Source organism: Caloenas nicobarica, chromosome 1 (genome assembly GCF_036013445.1).
Source record: "Caloenas nicobarica isolate bCalNic1 chromosome 1, bCalNic1.hap1, whole genome shotgun sequence".
Classification (NCBI taxonomy): domain Eukaryota; kingdom Metazoa; phylum Chordata; class Aves; order Columbiformes; family Columbidae; genus Caloenas; species Caloenas nicobarica.
In genome coordinates, this window is record NC_088245.1 from 77048413 (window position 1) to 77068457 (window position 20045).

Here is a 20045-nt window from a genome sequence, read left to right on the forward strand (position 1 = left end):
TTCTTTTTGTTTGCCATTTTAATGTCACAGACTCAAAATGAACACACAATCTTTTGCAAAGCTGTGGAGTCCAGAGTTATCAGAACTAATTTTTAAAACAATGCTGAGATTTCTCATTAAGCTTGTTTTAATGCTTTCTGGCAAAATGGAGTAGATTTGGATGTCCCTTTGCTTTTAAATAATTTTGGTTTTCTTCCTCTAAGCAAAAGGAACTCCTCACTGTGTCACTGCTACAAAATTAAGGCTGGAAGGAAATTGAAATGACATATTTTACAACTGGATTTTATACCAATTTTACCTGCAGAGCTGTCAAGCTCCAGAATTTTTCTCAAGTGCTTAAAATAAATAAATAAATTGTAGTCTAGACAGAAATTCAAATACTTCAAAACCATGATTTATTAATATTTGTAAGAGACAGGAAAAGGAACTGACCTACATCTGTGTTCATTGACTTGGTACAACGGGAACCAGTAACTTTAGCATACAGGGAAACTATAAAAGAAGTGTGTGATTCTGCAGGATTTACTATAAACCCGTCAGTCTAATGAAGTTTTTCATAGACAAATATAGCAAGGAAAAGTCCCTCATATTACGTGGATCAGAGAAACCATGTTAAGATATTTTCATCTCTGCCAGCAGAGGCTTTCAGCAAGGAATGCCAAAAATAACCACTGCAGTCAAGCTGTTTTAAATATACACTGTGTTGCTGATTGCACTTTAAAATCCTCAATAAGATTACTGTTGGCTAGAAATGTATTTAAACATCTGGCATAAACAACACCTTTAATTTAATTCGTGATGGCACGGCAGTCCAACAGTGCTAGAAACGTGGGATGAACTTCCACATAGTCAAAGAGGCAAACGGGGTCAAGGAGGGGAGGACAGGTAGAGGGAAATTACCCCATCCAGGGTTAGCTCTGCCAGTGCTTGCCCAGCGCTGTGGCTACTGCAAGCAGCTGCCTCCTGTGCCACTTACTGGCCCTGCCTGGTCATGTCCTGGACACAGGCAACCCAAAGAGAGCTCGTGGTTGCTAGCAGGCTGCAGTCAGCCGATTCAACCTCCCTCTCTCTGTTCCTCTAGCTCTCAGCTAAGCTGCAAACCAGTATTTCTCTACCGCCACGTTAGCCAAGAAGTTACTGTTGTGCACGTAATGCGGCATAGAGGGAGAGCCACAAGAAGACAATTAACCTTCAAAAAATTACAAATCAAAGAATAGGCAGAAAGAAGAGAGGAGAATAGGGACAGGCATAGTGTTGAGCAAGGAAATGTTTTTTTCAGTGTGACTGCATCCAAAAGGTGGGAGGTTTAAGACATAAAATTTTAATTGATTTGGTTTGCATCAAAAATAAAAGCTAAAAGGTTATTGTAATACGTATTGAAGGAAATGAAATGTTGCTTCCATTTGATGCAAAGCAGAATGGTTTGCTTCATGCATTTTTTCACAAAAATACATTAATAGGCAAGTTATAAAACTGGAGAAGGAGAAAGAATGCCTGAGAGTGGTTGATGCTTAGGGGGCTTTTTAATGTAATTCCTTGGAAGTTTAGGATTCTTATGACTTGGGGTATGTGAGTTCAATTCCTTCCTCTGTCTGGTGGGACTGAACCCACAAGTCCCATTTTCCAGCCTAGTGCCCAAAGTGTCAAGCTCCAATAAGAGAATGTGGATCTGCCTGCTCTTCGTGTTTCTCATTGGCATTCTTTCCAATGGGATAGAACAGTGGCATTCTGAGGAGAGGTGGGAATCCAGGCCGGCCCTGTTCTCGAGGATTGTTCTAGGCCACAAGACTATTCCCTCTCTCTCTCTGAACAACACAAGAGTTTTTTTCAAAATGTACAAGGTGAAGGACCAAGGATGCTTGCACCTGTAGTAGCTCTGGTCTGTACTCACTTGGGAGATGGACGATTCCTGTTGTGATCTTCGCCAGACTTCAGGGACCATGGGTGTAAACTTGCAGCTCCCACGCTGGCAGGAGGTTTTAAGGTGAATTCTGTTGAGTGTGCTGTGGTGGGTCTCCCTCAGTTCCTTTCCTTAGAATTGTTCCATTTTAAGCAAAATACTATAGTGATTACTGAGAGTGGCATGACTGTTCAGCACTGGGACACTCACACCACAGGGAGGATATTTCAGTTCTAGTTATTGTGACTGAAAATTCCAGTCTACTCCATTTTAAGAAGCTAGCATTAAAGTGGGTTCACTGAGGTCAGTGGGAAATTATATGAGTTTAGCCCTATTGGATTAGATAGAACCCCAGTTCAGATTTAGACACATGATTTTAAAATCTTGTTAACCATTATCCTAGTTTTACTGTGCATTGCAGTTTGCTACCCTGGCTCTTTTGTAGACTCTCTTCTCTAGAATGAAAATTCTGCTAAAACCAACGTGAGGAAGTTCCTTCTGATCAGTAGGAGTCAGTATTTAAATTACTGTAGTGACTATTTGAATATACTGTAACGTTTCAAAACATTAAAGTCCTCTGAAATGATGAGTATGATGTAACTGAATAACAGCATAGTGGATTTGCCCTGTATCTGCCAGTATGTGTATACTGATAAAGAACCTAGCCCAAATTACCTGTATGTGAAGACAGTAAATTGAATTCAATCAGATCAGAATTGTGCTATTCAGCATCAAGCTATGTGACTGCAAAGGATTAAGTGGAACAGGAGCAAATGAGCGGCATTGTTAATGACACTTGCCATCTTAATATTTAAAAACCTTTTGTCTCAGTAGTCAGACAATAAATCCATCATGTGATAAAGGAAGTTTGATCTATTGATTCATGTAAACTTCAAAACTCTGTCTTGAACAATGTTTGCTTTAATGGATGTTTAGTATTTTTTCACCAGAGGATGTTTTAATTGCGAAAAGCCATTTTCCACTGTATATTTGGAAGTGAAAGTGACATCTCCAATGTTGCCATCCTAGTTCAGGCCAGAGCACTGCAAGGCCATAACAACCATGCATTTTTTTGGGTCAGGGAAGGAAAAAAAAAAAGTTTCCTGTTTGTTTTTTTTTTTTAAACAAGGTTCTACTCTAGGAGGACTAGTACTTGAAATAATGGATTTCAGGACTTACATGGTTTTGTTCTTGCTGTTTGGTCTTTGCTTCCTCCACTTAGAAAGTGAAGGGGAAGGGCAAGATAAATGCTGTCTGTCAACTTGAAAATATATGTCTATATTGGTAGACTGCTTGTTTCTTCATGCCATATACATCACGGACATGAAGCATGTAGCTTTTAGAAAGAGATGGAACTGGCTAATCACTCATACTAAAATTATGAATGCAAATAGGCTGGGGAAGAAGTAGCACATACTTTTTTTTTCTTCCTTTTTTCTTCAATGCATGGATTGAGAGTAGGGTGTGAGACAGGAGCATGTCTAAGATAAGCGGGGATCAGAAAGAATAAGAAATGCCAATAACTGCAAATACAAATGTTATGTTGCCTTATGTCTTGGTTTGTTACTGCTCTTCTGTATTCTGAAAGGCCCTCAAGACTAATTGGTTTCATTGTCATTTTATTTGTATATACATATATACACATTCATTTGGGGCTTAACTAGTAACCTGTAACTATGGGAATGGAGGCTGCCAGCACACCTGTGATGACACAGATACTGGTCCTGTGTGTGGTTGTCATCAGAAGTATGCCCTACATTCAGATGGCCGAACCTGCATTGGTAAGTACTTCACTGCAGCGCGTTTTATTTCATATTCCTCATAGAATATATATGTGCACATGTGTGTGCGTGTGTGTGTGCATGTGTGTTTGTATCTCACAGGCGTGCAGCACCATTGCTGAGGGAAGCGTATAACAGCAGTTCCTGGCCGTAGTAGCTAAGGTCACGCTATACAGAGAGAGAAGCATTTGTGCTTGTTTTGTCAAAATGTTTGTTAATGAAGTATCCCTTTGTTACTCCTTTGTAACTTTATTTTCATAACTCTAATAATTTTTGAAGCTAAAACGTGTAGCACACTCATAATTATGAATGGAAGTTCAGCTCTTCAATTCACTTTCATGAGTCAAGACTTCCTTGTGTAAGCAAGGGGCGGAAAATAATCCGTTTTTCTAAGCTGTTATTGGGGAAAATTAATCGTCATGATGTGCTTTCTTCCCTGTTGTATGTTTTATGATTCTAAAAATTACAGCACTTGTAATGAATAAGCTTCCACTCAGATCATCAGTAGGAAAAAGCTGTACAAGAGATGGAGCATCTTGGGAGATGCTATGCAAACCTTTATGATTATAAAATACATTATTTGCCTAACACTATTTCTTTCCACTCTGCCTTTTTTTTTAATGAAAAAGCATATTTTTCCATGATGCAAGTTAAAATTTGGAAATTCTTATTCACAGATTGGAACCTAAAATCCATAATGGTTTTCATTAGCATTGTCATGTTGACTTTTTTTGTTTGGTTAATTTCAAGTTCTTACAAATTCCTAGTAATTTCCCGAGTTTAAAAAAATCATGAATGCATATTTATCATCTTTCCTCTCCTTTATCGATACTGCAAGACAGAACACTTGAAACCCATGGAAATCTGTCAGTTATCTTTAGCGATCCCTTGGTCAATCCATGGCGTAAAACTCAGTGGCTGCCCGGAGCCTCACTCACTTCTGCAGGGTTTGATGGCACAAATGTGTGGTAGGGCGGGTGTTGTGTTGGCAGAGGTAGAGCTGGACAAGGTTCAGCGCTGGATGTTGCCTCGCTGTGCACACAGCCTGTGTCTCAGCTTATGGGATCTCTCAGCTTGTGCTTTTGACTGACACAGAGGGCTCCATTGCACGGTCTCTCTGTTTCAATAACCTTCCCTGAAGCCTGTGGCAGTTCCAGATGCAGAGGATTTGCAAGAGCAAGGGCCTTGAGAGCAGGTTTTATTGAGTGGATAATTGGTCTTCTATTTCTTAGTGTTCACTAATATCCTCAAACTGATGTTTTATTTTGTCCAGCATGTAAAAATGATTTTAAAAGCTGTGTACACTGCACCTGTTTTTTACTTTTTACCTTTTTTTTTTCCATTTTTGTAATGTAATACATACACCTCCATGTTACATTCCTTGGTCTTGCGATGTAAGTCACATATTACTGCCTGTGCTGATTTTCTTCCCTCTAAGTAGTTCTTTCTCTTAGAATACTTTTGATTTTTTTTTAATTTATTTTTTACATTTTTATTCCTGCTTTCTGGTGATGGTTCCTGATTGCCTGTCTTGTCTGATAACCGACGTTCATTAATTATTCACAGAGCTAAATAAAAAAAACTCAAACAAAAGCCTCTATTGCAGCCTGATCCCATCTAGAACTTGTTAAAACAAAACAAAATAACTTCTTGTTGCCACTCAACTATTCAGTGTTGCCACAAACAAAACCTGCCAGCCTCCTCCTCCTCCTCCTCACTTCAGTGATTCCAGTGTTTGCTGTCTTCAGTGGTGTGTATATTCCAGGCATCACTGCAAGAAATGCAAACTTCTGCAATGCCGATAAATACTTGTTGACTCTTTGTCTAACATATTTTGTCTTCGTTTGCTTGACTTATCCTTTTTTTTATGTTTGCTGCATGTGAAAGTTTCCACTTGCACTTTGTTTTTTCTTTTGCTAATAAGCATTTCGCTCTCTGTATAAATCATTTTATTTACCCAGCTGCTGCTTTTCCATTGCTCTCCTGTACCCAAAATCTTTATTTTTATTTCATGTACTGATCATCTCTTCCCACACTTGTGACTGTTTCTGTGTATTTCTAGTGAAGCATAACCAAACTAAAGTCCTCATTATGCTGTAATGAAACTCTTACATGTAGGATATCAGAGACTACTTTGTAAAATGACCTTTGCTGACATCATCTTGCTTACTGCATGCTTGTAAAATTACTAAACCCTGTTCTTGCAACATCTTTCCTAGCATTGAATGTTTAGCTAGTAGTGTTTCATAGACAAGCAGGCAACCAGCACTGCCCAAATTGTTCTTTTTTTGTGTTTGTTTGGTTTGTTGTTTGTTTATTTTTGTTGTTTTTGTTTAATTTGCATGCCGTTGTTTGGTTTCTCCTCACGATGTGTCAATGTGTACAAGACTATGGTGCATCTGTGCCCATCCATCACCGGACTCTTCTAGCTCTCTCTTGTCTGTCTCGGTCTTCTGCCTGCCACCCTCAGATCCTGGTCCACCATTAGCCTGAATCACTTTACAGTTTGTCCTTGATAGTTTGTTTAACTAGCACCCTTGAATTTTAATTTTCACCATTAACACCTCTCTGGGGCACTCATGTAAGCTGTCTTGTTCTCCAGGAGGAATCCAGCTTCCTGTATGTGGTTAATTACTTCATATTTGACCATTCTTCCTCCTCCCTCTCTTTCTTCCTCCTTTCCCCAAACACCCTTTAATTTTTTCCTGGGGTCCCAAAGGGAATTAACTCTCTAACGGGGATTAGTGCTTTCATGCCTTGCTTCTTGGCTTTGGCTATGCCATGCCAAGAAACTGTCTTAGGCAGTGGAAAATTGGGCTTGTGATTAACCAACTGCTCCATGTTTGTCCCTTACTTGTGTTTTAGAGAAGGATGAGGCTGCAATTGAGAGTTCTGAGTACAATGCCACGTCAGTAGCTGATGTGGACAAGCGGGTGAAACGGCGGCTACTTATGGGTAACACTTTTCTTCCACTTCCTTTGTTGTGCTCTCACTTTTGTCTGTATGTGTGTGGGGGGGAGGTTCTCTTTTGGTCTCATTTGGTCCCTTTGGTTTTGGTTTAGTTTTCTTTAACCTGACTTCATCTGTGTGGAAAGATCACCAATTTTGTTAAGTTCTCATCTGTTGTACAACTTCATTTCTCGTTTTTAAACTTTTGTTTTTCCTAATGCTGCAGCTTTAATGTTACATTTCTTCTGCATAGAAAGAAGCTTTTGCCATTAACCTTACTTACCTTATGCAAGCTACCTCTTACATGTGATTTGTGTGTGTTTGTGTGTATGTGTTGCTGTAGGATTCCTGAAAAATCTCATGTTGCAGACCTGCCTATTGACTTAAAAGTGAATGATGACGATGATATAAAACAATGTTCTGTTACATATGTAGTGTTAAATGAAGAACTGTATTTGCCTACTTACAACTTGCAGTATTTTTGACTGAAATGTAAATATTATGACTGAAAATTTTTTTATTTCCTTTGTGCAGCCGTGTTAGTAACCACTGAAAGATCTTTCCCTAGTGACTAGTGAGCTTCCTTATTTTCTTTTTTCAAGACTGAAGCATGGCTTGTTTCTCTGTGTTTTTGGAGTCTGAGAGTAGAAGAGATGAGGAAGTGCATTGTACAATGAACATAATTCTTTAGTTTCTACTCTGAGTTGGCCCATTGCACAACCCTGTGCCTGTCTTCTTCATGTTACATTTATGGCCATTATTGAGAATGACCTTTTGGGAACAGAAAGGGTAGAGTGGCTGGACCTCTGTCAGATTCTTTCATGTGACAAAAAGCGAAGGGTGGCACAGACCGCTGAATGATGCCAATGGTTTGGAGGTCTTCAGGAGGTTTATTACACTGTATTTTCCATTCCAGTGCCCTACTCCACACATATAATTATTTCTGCTAGGTTTTAAACATAGTGAGCATTGTTGAGATGTACCTAATGAACCATTTACAAGACAGGGATTCTTCACCCACAGAAAAGATTCTGGCAGGACAAGATTCTGCACTCTTCCCTCGTGGTCCCCATTTCATTTCCTAAAACCATTAAGCCCATTGCAGACTCTGCCCCGCTAGCCCTTGGTGAGCTCAGCTCTGGCTATAAGCATCCACACCTATCTGGAAGGACCACCTCTAGGAGGCCAGAAGCCTCATTTTGAATATTTAGTTGATTGCTGAGCTAATAGTTGCAGGAGGTGACAATATTTATAAAGATTCCATATCACTTGTATCTCACCACCCGCGACAAACCATCCGCTTAACCGTAAGCCAGCATACAGCTACTGTATAGGAAATTGCATGGTGTTATAACTCTGAAATGGTATTAGATGATAATATTGAGGTAAAATATTTTCCCTTGTATGAAAACCTGGACATATGTTCCTTTATTTTTACATTATCTATGATCGTAAATTTGCAATTAGTTTTCAGACCTAGCAAGTGACCTATATCAATTTATTGTTTAATGATGCACTGTTTAAATTAATTTAACCTAACAAAAGCTATGAGACAGCTCATCTCACTTTCTAAAGGTGTTACTAACACTTTTAGCTGTATTTCAGTAAGACCTATAGTCTAACAGGAACTCAGGGAAAAAATCGTGCAAAGGGCCTCTAGACCACTGGAAAATCCAATCCTCTAGGTCTAAATGGTGAGTTTGCCCAGCCACTAACAGTCTGTACAATATGGTTTAGAGAGACTGAGCAACAGAGTGCATTGCATTGCTGCCTCACCCGCTGGTAAAAGTAATTATCCAACATGAAAATAAGCTCACACTGCCTACAAAAGTCCACGCAAATACAATGAAATAGTTATGATTAGCAAAAATCTTGTTAGTTATACCAGGTCTGCAGGTTCCAGGCTGAACATAGACTGCAGAAATAGGTTTAGGGAGGTAGTTAAAAATCCAGTTTGCAAAACATGTTCTTTAACTCTTCAGTACCTCCTGTGTTAGCAGGTATCAGCCAAGAGCTGAGAGTTTTTGGACATGCTGTCTTTCAACAACTGATTCCTTAGAAAAACATTAATGAGAGCTGAAAAGAAATTTAATTAGTAAGTGAGACCTGAGTGGGTGGCTTATTACTTAGGGACTTTTCTACTTGTTTATTTCTACTGGTTTCTGATGCTCAGAAAATCCATAATTTATTTTCCTCATGGAGTCTTTACTACATTTCAAAAGCGTAGTGGCATTTCCATGAAGTACCATGTGTCTTGAGATGCTTTCTAAACAGCTGTTTTAGAAAGTACTGGAAGGCTCCTCAAGAAACTTTGTTACCAGCTTTTGCAAATGAACTGTGATTTTTGACCGTCCTGCAGGCAGTCTTGGGAGAGTAGGAAAAGTAGATGACTTTATGTAATTTTAGTAGTTTGATGAAAGATGCTTTCAACTGCAAGCCCAGAGACAATAATTTGTAGTCCCCTGTCATTCACTGCACACTATTGAAATGGTTATGGTCTTTGTAACCCTTAAAAACAGCCAAGGCTAAGAATAAGCTCACATGAGATTACTTTTAGAGAAGGGAACTGCTGTCAGACGTGGCTGCTTATGCTGCTCAATTTGCTACAGCAAGACTGGCTGACTCTGTAGCCCAGACTGAGTCTTACAGGGGCTCATGTCCTCATCATGGTGTGGTCTTGTGACTTGTGGCTAAATCTTGAATAGAGAAAAGTTTCTTCCTGTTAGATGCAGACGAGAAACTGGTCTTCTCTGATGATCTACAAGAAACCTTCCTTCAGAGCCATCCAATGATTCCTAGGAATTTTCATCCAACTTTTTAAATGATGTCCAGAAAGACCCCAAGGTCTTGCAGGTGTCCTTTGTCTCCCCGTTCAGACAAAACCACTTGGATTCAGAATAAAGAGCGCTCCCATTAAAGAGATGGCACTGAATGGCTTTTCTCTGATCCATGAATGTTGCACCATATTGCTGTTCATACAGCTCATTTACATTTTCTTCACTCCCCTCTGGGCTGTTGCCATTGTAGAGTGGAAGAGGGTGCAGCATTAACTGTACTCTGGGTGGGCTTCTGTTGAGGTTCTGCCATCTGCCAGAGTTCTGTGGTGGGTGCTATAAACCTGGACATTGAGCTGTGTACGTTCGGTAGATTAGGAAGGAAAGTGCACTTTCATCCTGCAGAAGTGCACACCTCTAAGCATTTAAAACCAGAGCCTTACCATTATCTGTAAGGTACGTTTATATCCGCCTTGTTGATTAGAAGAGTGTGCCAATGCATTTCACATATTGTTCAGTCTAAATCCAGCATCAGTTTGAAACACAGTATGTCAGGCTCTGCCTACCTGCATGTAAGCCCTTCTAGCGTGGGCACACAACTTTAGAAGTACCAAATTTCCACTCAATCTCTAATACACATATCCTCAAAATATTTTGTCCAGTATCACATCTTCAGCGATGGAAGTTGCTTTTATTCATGTATCCAGTTTCCAAATGTCTTTTTGCTATTGCAGCCCTGGATGGAATTTTTAAGTCCAGTGACCCCACAGTCTACAGCTGTAAAGATGAGTCATCCGGTAGTCTAACGCTTTATCCTCATATATACTGTAAATTATTAAGTCTCTCTGACTTAGCATTATTCTCTTCTTGGGCACTGTCTTTTGCTTGAAAAGGCTACAGGGTTTTTCTAGAGAAATTCTCTGTTGATATCCTGAAGCTTTCTTTTACATAGAACTTGATACTGTGGACACCAAAATAGATTTTGTAGCATCCGTGATGCCATTGGGCTGCCTCATTACAAATAAGTCAACCACTTACAAAGATGTGATAGGCTCTTTTCTATAAGAGCTGAGAACTGTCAGGTCTTAAGACTCAGTAAGTCTCCATCTCCTAATCAAAGGTAATGCGTGGTTCTTTGGCTACTCTTTACATCAACTCTTAGGACCAATACATTTTATGATATATTTTTTATATTGTCTTTAGAAATGCAGGCACTTGCTGCATTGTCATCATCACAAGCCTTACTAGTCTGCATGAATCCTTAAGATGCTTTAGCAACACAACCATGATATTCTATCCAGGGCGTTTCTTAGATCTTGTCCTCTGATCTGCACTTTTTGAAGAGGTGAGCCTGACCCATTTCTCACCGTGTTTCATTTCCCTCCCTGTACTCTTCAGTAGTCAAATGGATCAAGTTCATTTTGGCTTGAACCCAAGTGACTTCAGAACAACTGCAAAGGCTGCATTTCTCTCCCTCACCTTCCATCCAGCTTTTCCATTCTTTCCACTTTTGTAAGAACTCACTCTGGCAGTAAGATGTTCTTCCTCTGACCCTAGAAGATAAGAAATTCATTCCTTCTTGTCTCAAGAAGAGAGTTTTATGAAGTTCTTTTCAGTATAGCAAAAAGCAACAGGACATTTAGCCTATCCTGAAGTTAAGGAAGCACAATAATTTCCCTTGCATATTTAATGCCAGGATAACAGTGCAAACAGCAGTAATCCCATTGCCACAAGTGTTTTCAGGAACCCAAACTCCATACTGAAATTCATTCCTTCATAAGACATGTTCAACTCATTGTACGTCAGGACAGCTTAAGGTTTTGCTGTTGGACATGGACTTCTTGGGTTGTCAGTAAGGCTGTTTGTGGCCCACCTAACATACAGGAATGTAATTCTCTTTCCTTCCCTTGAAGCTGGCTCCCAAGATCCTTACAAATTATTTTACTGTCAGTTGAAGTACTTGTATAAACTGTAAAGTGGATTGGAATTGTCCTGGACTTTGTTACTGCTAAAATTTACTTCTGCCTAGATTGTTTCTGTACTGGAGGAAGCACTTCAAGTCATTTGGAAAATCACACCACCAAGGACCAGTGTTGCCAGTCTGGGATATGTTATATGTGTACCTATGTTACATTCCATTTCTGATTTCCCAAGAGTGGCTTACAGGCAGGGCTTTGGTCTGTCTATATTCATGGCATGTAACCAGCAATTACAGTAGTACGTTCACTAGTTCTGTATTTTCCCTTGCGGTGGCAAGAATCATTTGACTTCTGCAGATGAAGAAGACTTCTTCCATCTTTAGTAGCCTTCCAGCCATTTATACTGAGCATCCAGCTGTCTGCTTGGAGAGCCAAGTGTGCAGTCTGCTAAAACCATTTCCTCGCCGCAGCAATCACTGGAGACGTGAGCTGCGGAAAATGCAATTTGGACATTGCTCCAACGGCTTAGCTTATGGCAGAGGACATCAGTGCACGTTGTATGGGACAGAATCATCTCTTCTTTTGCCTTAATGTGGGCTTGCTTTGGGAATCGTACTTCCACTGTCAGTTCACTCCAAGGATCTCAAACGTTGCAGTAAATAACCAGTTCAGACTAGTAGATCACAAACGCAGGTCTTGCTTTGCCCACTTTCATACATGCCAGTACTCCTTTCTCTGTGTACTGGTCAGCTTTTTCATCCAGTCCTGTGCCTCCTGAAGGTATCTAAAAACAGCAGCCAAGATAACTGTATTTGCCATGTCCTGGCCAAAACATATTTTGATTTCAGGAGGTTTTTAGCCCAGTACCTGTAATGGATTTTAATGAGCTGCTCACATCAAATAAAACAAACAAATGAACAAACAAAACCAAACCACAAACAAACAAAACCACAAAAACAAAGAGAAAAAAAACTACCCACAATTTGAACTTATGGTCGTGACTTACTTCATTTGCAACAGAGGCAGTTTATCATCTGTTACATCAAATATATCAGTCAGAGAGATTTAAACTTTATAGCTGATCCTTTTTTTTGAATCATAGAGCAGTTGTTCTTGTGGAAATTGTGCCTACCTGACCCAAGCTGTTGCCTCCAGTCTGGTGTTTTGTTTGTTAGGAATTTCAGGACTTAAATCTCTTTGAATCATTGTTCTCTTTTCAGGAGAGACATACAGCTCTTTCTTGATTACAGGAAAAACCGAATCCACAAAGTCAACTAGAATTATCAGAGTCTCATAATTAAAGTGATTTTCTCCTGCCTTGTGTAAAATTCCATCATATCAATAAGGAAACTTTCCTTGGTCATTATTTCAGCCATCCAAAGATCTCTTCTCTGGTGGTTCACTGTTAACAACTTCTCCAAAGTCAAACCTCTGTCTTGAGTTACTGTATAGAACACACAATGATTGTGCAGTCCATATGGAAATCCACCATTTTCTGGATTTCAGGATGCTGTGGTGGATCCAATATTTAGCTCCTTTGCAAATCAGGAAGGAACTGTAGAACAACGAAGCCAAGCATTCTTTATCTAAAAATCCTTTAATCTGATGAGAGCTTTCTGGCAAAACCCTTTCTTTTTTCTTGAAAGTTAGTTTTGTGGGAAGACTCTTTTTCACAGTGCTTTTTCCTGGAATGATCTTCAGAAATAGGGAAAGAGAATGTACACAGCAGTTAGAACGCTCATTTGAAATGTGAGGAAATTACACTGGAGACCCTTTCATGGTGATTTTCAAGGGAAACGTTGGGCTCTAAAGTCAGACTGACTCATTATTGCCTCATGAAGGTGCTCAGCCCTTGGGGCCGGTATTGATAACCAATAGCCTGATAAGGGCTCAGGATTCTTCAGTTTCAATAAACATAAAAGAATAGAAAATGAGACCTGGGTTTCTAACATGGTATGTAATGCCCTAACTGCCAAGCCGTTGGAATCAAGAGTGTTATGAGCTCTGGTTTTCCCTTAGAAAATTTCCAAAAGTCTTAGGTTGTTTTATTCCAGTGTGAATTAAAAATGGATTCTGTAGTCTTCATTTCTAGTTCTCTTTCAAAATGGAATTAGAGTTTCTAGGTGATCCTATTCTTGCTTTTCTGTCTGAAAGAGCAGGGAGATGGACAAGCTACTGTTTGCTTTCAAGTGCTTTCCCAGAGCAATTAACTTCTATCATAGTTTCAGCTTACCAAGGGTCACTTTAAGCCAGGAGCACCTGTTCAGTATGTACTTCAGATCCTAGCTGTTGTACTGCCTCCTAGGACTCTTTCAAATTACTTAAAATATGTCTTTATTTCTCTGAATGGCTTTTATCTGACTTTGAGAAATGCTCACTGTCAGAAAGCCAAGTGTGCTGCTCTGTGTGCATCACAATCTTTTTGTGCTTTAATCAATAAAGCATTTAAAACATATCATTAGCAGGCATATTGCCAGGAGGATCTCTAACTCAGTTACTAACTGTGAAACCAAGACATCACTTTAACTCCTTCTGTCAGTTTTACATTCCCATATGAAATCATAGAAAACAGAGGGAAGGAATCCCTGAGGTCATTCATGCATTCTCTCTCTCCAAAGGGCAGATCCTTTCATCTTGAGTTATCGTCACTTTTATTCATTGAGTTTGTGAATGGTGTGCTATTTCCTGTAAAAATCCTTTTTCTTCATTTCTTTGCTGATGGTAAAGACTCTGACCTTATCCAGAATTCGTACCACTACCTTCCATTGTTTTGCTTTTCCATTTAAAATGAAAGGATTTGTCCAAGGTCAGGAGATAATGCTCCTTCGCAATGTTCAGAGTATTTTGGTTTTTCTTAAATGCAGCTTCTCTATTTAGAAAAAGTGCCACAATCACAACTAATAGTGGTGGTTTTAAGGGATCAGACTGGGCTCATCTGGTGCTTATAAAACACCTGATCCAATCTATCAAGTGATGTTCCCTAAATATGTAGTGTCCCCTGAAGAGGAATCGAACTATTCTGAAATGAGAGCTGTGGGTTTCATGATTCAGTGCAAGATTCACCTAGGCGTTTCTTCACACATTCCCTATGTGGCAGTGCAGAATTTTCATCCTATTTTCATGCAAATAAAATTCTACCAATCATGAAATTGCAAGGAAATGAGGAGACAAGCATAACGGAGTGAAAAATTCCACATCCTGCAAGTTACCCTTTCTGTCTCACCTTTTTCATTCCCTGAATATGAAGCTCTTTCAGTTTCTCCTTCATCTGTTCTCAGCTCTTTGTTTCTTTCATTATACTCTTCTGAATGCTCTTTCTCTATCCTTTCAGCATCACGGAGCATAATTTGCATGAGAATGACATCATTCTCACTTAACTGAAAATTCAAATATTTCCGTTGTCTGTTTAGTTTCTCCTTGTGCTTCTTGTCCTTTGGGTCCCTCCTTGTACCCTGATCTCGTGCCATATACCACATGTACTGCCACTTGCAGTAAAATGTTTTTTATGGATGGCAGCAGCAGTCTCATCGTGTGTTCTCTGACTCGTTGCTTTCTTACTCAGACTGCATATTCCCTCTTACTTAAAGGCAAGAACATCTGTATAATCAACAGATTTTTTTAAAATACCTTTCCTAAGTGTTAATCTCTTCCAAGTTTCAGGCTTTCAGAATTTGTGTAATTTTGGTCAGAATTTGGGTGGGATTTTGAGTGTTTTGTCATCCAGTTAGATAGTCTTTGTTGTTAGGCATTGCCATGCAGTTCACCTGCGTAGAGCAGTGATGCCACTAGTGGTAAAATTATTTCTGCAAGATTCTCCTATATAACATAAATGTTAAGAGAGTCTACTATGCAAAAACCCAGTATACCTGGAATTCAGAAAGATCTGTGTTTGCTGGAGATTTTGCTGTGATACCAACCTGAAGGAAACAGTTGAGATGCCAGCACAGGCCACCCTTGAGCCAGACTAAGCAAAGAGCATTTTGGATGTGAGAGGAGATGAGATACAAGTTATGGGCTAATTTGGTTCAAGATACTGGCATGAGTTTAACATTCTTTACAGTGAGGGAGTCAGTAACACTCAGCTGAGAAGGATCTGGCCCTCCAATGGGACTGTTCTAATATCTTAGCATCATCACAGTTTGGTAACTGTAACTTAATAATAGCTGGTGTTGATCCTTATGAGTGCTCAAAAATGATACAGTGATGCAAAGAATCATTACATATGATAGCAATGGTTTAAGATTTTGCCTTCTCAAAAGAAAAGCAATCATGAGTATGTACTTTTTTCCTTCTTAAAAGAATCACCTAATTCCTGGCAGTTTCATTTGAAATATTACTTAAAAAAATAAATCTGGTTTAAATTTAAGATAGGACTCACTGATATCCTGGGTGATCTATCTAGGACTGGTTCTGCAATTTCATTTCCACTGAGATGTACTATAAAATCTGTTAGGAATCAGTGCAGGACATAAAGCAAATGAGCAGAGAATGGCAGCTCTTTTGATAGCTATCAAGGTGATGAACGTTAACAGGCATTTTTCAGCTTTTTAGTATTCATATTTACAGATTGCCAGATATTTGGCTTTCTTTCACAGCTATCCTTAATCTTTCCTCACTTGTTCAAACATATAGGTTTTCCTGTCTTGTACACATAGCCTGGAGAGTCAGTTTGTGTTTCACTGTGAATTAAGTACAGACAAATCACTTCATTTTTGTGTTTAGGATAGGTAAACATGTTATCTCTTGGTTCAGGCACAGGAGCAGTTTACAACAGGTTTAGTTACGGCACATCTGCTGAGGAACAGAAATTGCAAGTCGTTTAACCCTTTCTGCCACTTCAGTTGCCAGGCAATACTATTTCACAGGCACCTCATTAGGAAAAAATGGTCTAAGGTAATTCGTATACCTCACAGACCAGCTAAAACAGTGAGTGCTCTAAATCTGCCCTTCTGCTTACAACCTTTAGCTTTCAGTTACATCAAGACTGACTTGCTCATGTGTCTGAGTCCTGAATTTAAGACAGTTATTCTGAGCATAAGATACTGTGTTCAGATCTTCTGTAAAATTCAGACCAAGTGTAGAAATAGATATGATTACACTCTGAGTATTATTACTCATAACTTTGCTTGGGCTATGACCTATTTGATAGGACCTGAAAACTACTCTAAATTCACAGCTCCAGACTACTCCATTGTGAATTGCTCTCTGGCTGGCATAAAAGTTGGCTCAAAACAAGCTTCTCTAATGTGGTACAAGTTTTGGGAGCAAAGCCCAACCACCCTTTTTCTGCTAAGCCCAGTGAACTTTAGGCTACTGCAAATGAATTCCAAATGAAAGGCAGTTGCTAGTTTGCTTTAACTTGCCCTATGGTCAGTGTTATTATTTGGCCAATCACAGGAACAAGGTAGGGAAAACAAGCATTTTTCCTCTTTCATGACTTCCCGTGTCAACCTAAATGATTTACAGAAATTCGGAAACTTAGAAAACATTCTCTGTTTTGGGAGACTGCTATCTCTTCTTCTCCCTTTTGTCTTAGAGACAGACATTGCCCAGATTCGTATCTTCAGAGAGCGTTTTACATTTGAAAATCAGCAGAGAGTCATAGAATAATTTTAGTTAGAAGACACCCTCAAGATCATCGAGTCCAACCATAACTTAACTCTAGCACTAAACCATGTCCCTAAGAGCCTCATCTATACATCTTTTAAACACCTCCAGGGATGGTGGCTCCACCACTTCCCTGGGCAGCCTGGTCCAATGCCTGACAACCCTTTCCATGAAGAAATTTTTCCTGATATCCCATCTAAACCTCCCCTGGTGCAACCTGAGGTCATTTCCTCTCATCCTGTCACTTGCTACTTGGGAGAAGAGCCCAACACCCTCCACGCTACAACCTCCTTTCAGGGATTTGTAGACAGCGATGAGGTCTCCCCTCAGCCTCCTTTTCTCCAGGCTAAACAGCCCCAGTTCCCTCAGCCGCTCCTCATCAGCCTTGTTGCCCTCCTCTGTGACCAAACCTAATCTTTTATTGCCTACCTATTGCTGCAAAAAATCCTTTTCCTCTGCACAAGGCCTTAAGACAAGAGGTCAGTCTAATCTTCCTTTCTGATTCGGAGGAGAAGGCAATCAACCTCTATACAGAATTTTTTCATTTAATTTCTTCCAAGAATAACTTTTTCCATGGAAGAAGGTGCTGTTGACCATCCCTCTCATGCTTTTCCTAACAGGTAGACAATCAAGACAGCAGCTGCCGCAAGACTTCCTTGAATATAGATGATGACTTAAGCGGCTTCCCTCTCCATTTTCACCTGAGGCTATATATGATTTCTTTTGTTTTCGCTACAGCTAGCCACTTTTGGTCTTCCATTAAGGCCTCTTTGTGTGTTTATAGATGCATTATTCAAAACAGCTCTTTCATTTACATTTGTTCTCTGCTCTTTTCTTTTCCTGCTCCGGTTTTGATTATTTTTTTATCTTTTAAGAGAATAATTTGAATATTTTTGTTATTTTAAGCAAATTTTTATCCCACTGAACAGTATATCAAGTGTTTTACCATGCTGAATGAGATTGGGAAAGCAGAGTTTTGCATATAGGTGCAGGTATATGCTCACATTCCACAGTTTATGGGATTAATTTTTAAAGCAGAACATGATTAGAGCTAATCCAAAAATGAAAGACCTTGTTTAAGACAAAACAGAGACACCAACCTGTCTGTTATATAAAGCTTTTTCATATTAATCCTGTTGCATATTATGCTAATCTAAAGGAATTTAAGAGTGGATAGAAAAATGAAATTCTCTTATCCCCGTAAAAAGTTAAATTTACAGAGGAATAAGTATTATCAGGGCAAAAAGTAAAGAGTGAGGTGTGTCACATCTTGCATTTCATTTTGGTACTATTGGTAGTAATTTTTATACTATTGGTAGCAATAAAAACAATGGTATTTTATGCTTATATATATGTGTCCTAATGAATTTCAAAAGATCTTATGAGAATAGGAAATATTGCATCTCTTATATTTTACATGAGGAGACTAATATATCACAAATTTTTTGTGAGCTCCAGTGCAAGTAATTTTCCAAAGGTGAATCAGAAGCTAATGGGAAGCTAGTGAAAAAATTTAGGTCTCTACTTCCATGTTCTGACTTTCTGAACATGATCATTTCGTATTGGAAATATCATAGAATCATCAAATATCTCAAATTGGAAGGAACCCATAAGCGTCATTGAATCCAACTCCCTGCTCGTCATAGGACTACCTAAAACTAAACCATATGACCAAGAATGTCATCCAGACATTCCTTGAACTCTGACAGGCTTGGTGCCATGACCACTTCCCTGGGGAGCCTCTTCCGGTGGCTGACCACCCTCTCATTGAAGAACCTTTTCCTGATGTCCAATCTGAACTTCCTCTGAAACAGCTTCATTCTATTTCTTCATGTCCCATCGCTGGTCACCAGAGAGAGAAGATCAGCACCTCCCCTTCTGCTGCCCCACTTCAGGAAGGTGTAGACTGGGATGAGGCCCCCCCTCAGCCTTCTCTCTCCAAGCTGAACAGACCAAGTGACCTCAGCTGTTCCTCATAAGTCTTGCCCTCAAAGCCTTTCACCATCTTGGTCAATAGTTTGACATCCTTCTTATACTGAAGTGCCCAGAACTGCACACGGTGCTCCAGGTGAGGCCGCACCAGTGCAGAGCAGAGCGGGACAATCGCCTCCCTCACGTGGCGAGGGACCTCTGGACGTCATCTAATCCAACTTCCTGCTCAAAGAAAGGGCAACCTACCAGGTTGCTCAGGCCCACATCCAGTTGAGTTTTTAATATCTCCAAGGATACAGATTTCACAGCTTCACTGAGAACCCGTTCCTGTGTTTGACCACTCTCATGGTGAAAAATGTTTACCTTGTAACAAGCCAGAATTTCCCATATTCTAAGTCGTGTTTGTTGCTTCTTGTCCTTCCACTGTGCCCCTCCAATAAAATACTTGTTCCATCTTCTTTACACTGTCCCATTAGTTAGCTGTAGACAGAAATGAGATCTCTAAGCATTCTCTTGTTAAGGCTGAACAGCGCTCAGCTTCTCAGCCTAGACACGTGCTCCAGCCCCCGAAACATGATCTTAGTAGAAGTCCACTGAATTTTCTGTAGTAAATCCATGTCTTTCTTGCCCTAAAGGGCCCAGAACTGGACACAGCACTCCAGATGTTGTTACTCCAAGCACCAAATAGAGGAGTAGGGTCACTTCTCCTGATCTCCTGCTTGTACTTTTACTAATACAAGCCAGGATGTTGTTGGCCTTCTTTGCCTTAAGGAAACACTGCCAACTTCCATTCAACTTGTCTGTCAGGGACCCCAGGTTTTTCTTCAAAACTACTTTCTAGCCAGTCAATTCTAAGCCTGTTTCGTTGTGTGGGATTATTCCATCCCATACACAGGACTTGGGTTTGCCTTCATTGAAGCTCATAATGTTCCCCTCAGAACAATTTTTCCAACCTGTTAAGGCCCCTCTGAATAGCAGCCTGACTCTGTGGTATACCAACCACTCCCCCAATTTGGTATAATCCAGAAATTTGCAGAAAGTGCTATCCATCCCATAATCCGGGTTTTCAGCAGGGACATTAGGCAGCGTCGGCCTTAATATCACTAGCTGAGGCTGAGGGACAGCTCTAGGGACAGACCGCCGGTTGGACTTCATACCACTGATTCAGTCCTTTGAGTCCAGC

At 39.9% G+C, this 20045-nt stretch overlaps 1 protein-coding gene across 1 annotated transcript in view; it reads left to right on the forward strand.

Moving 5' to 3' along the window:
• SCUBE1 (signal peptide, CUB domain and EGF like domain containing 1) overlaps nt 1–20045 on the forward strand; it is a 204472-nt gene that overhangs the window by 111724 nt on the left and 72703 nt on the right. The window contains exons 6-7 of the mRNA XM_065639776.1: nt 3565–3681; nt 6547–6636. Of these exons, the coding sequence (XP_065495848.1) occupies nt 3565–3681; nt 6547–6636 (207 nt within the window). The remainder of the gene's footprint in view (nt 1–3564; nt 3682–6546; nt 6637–20045) is intronic.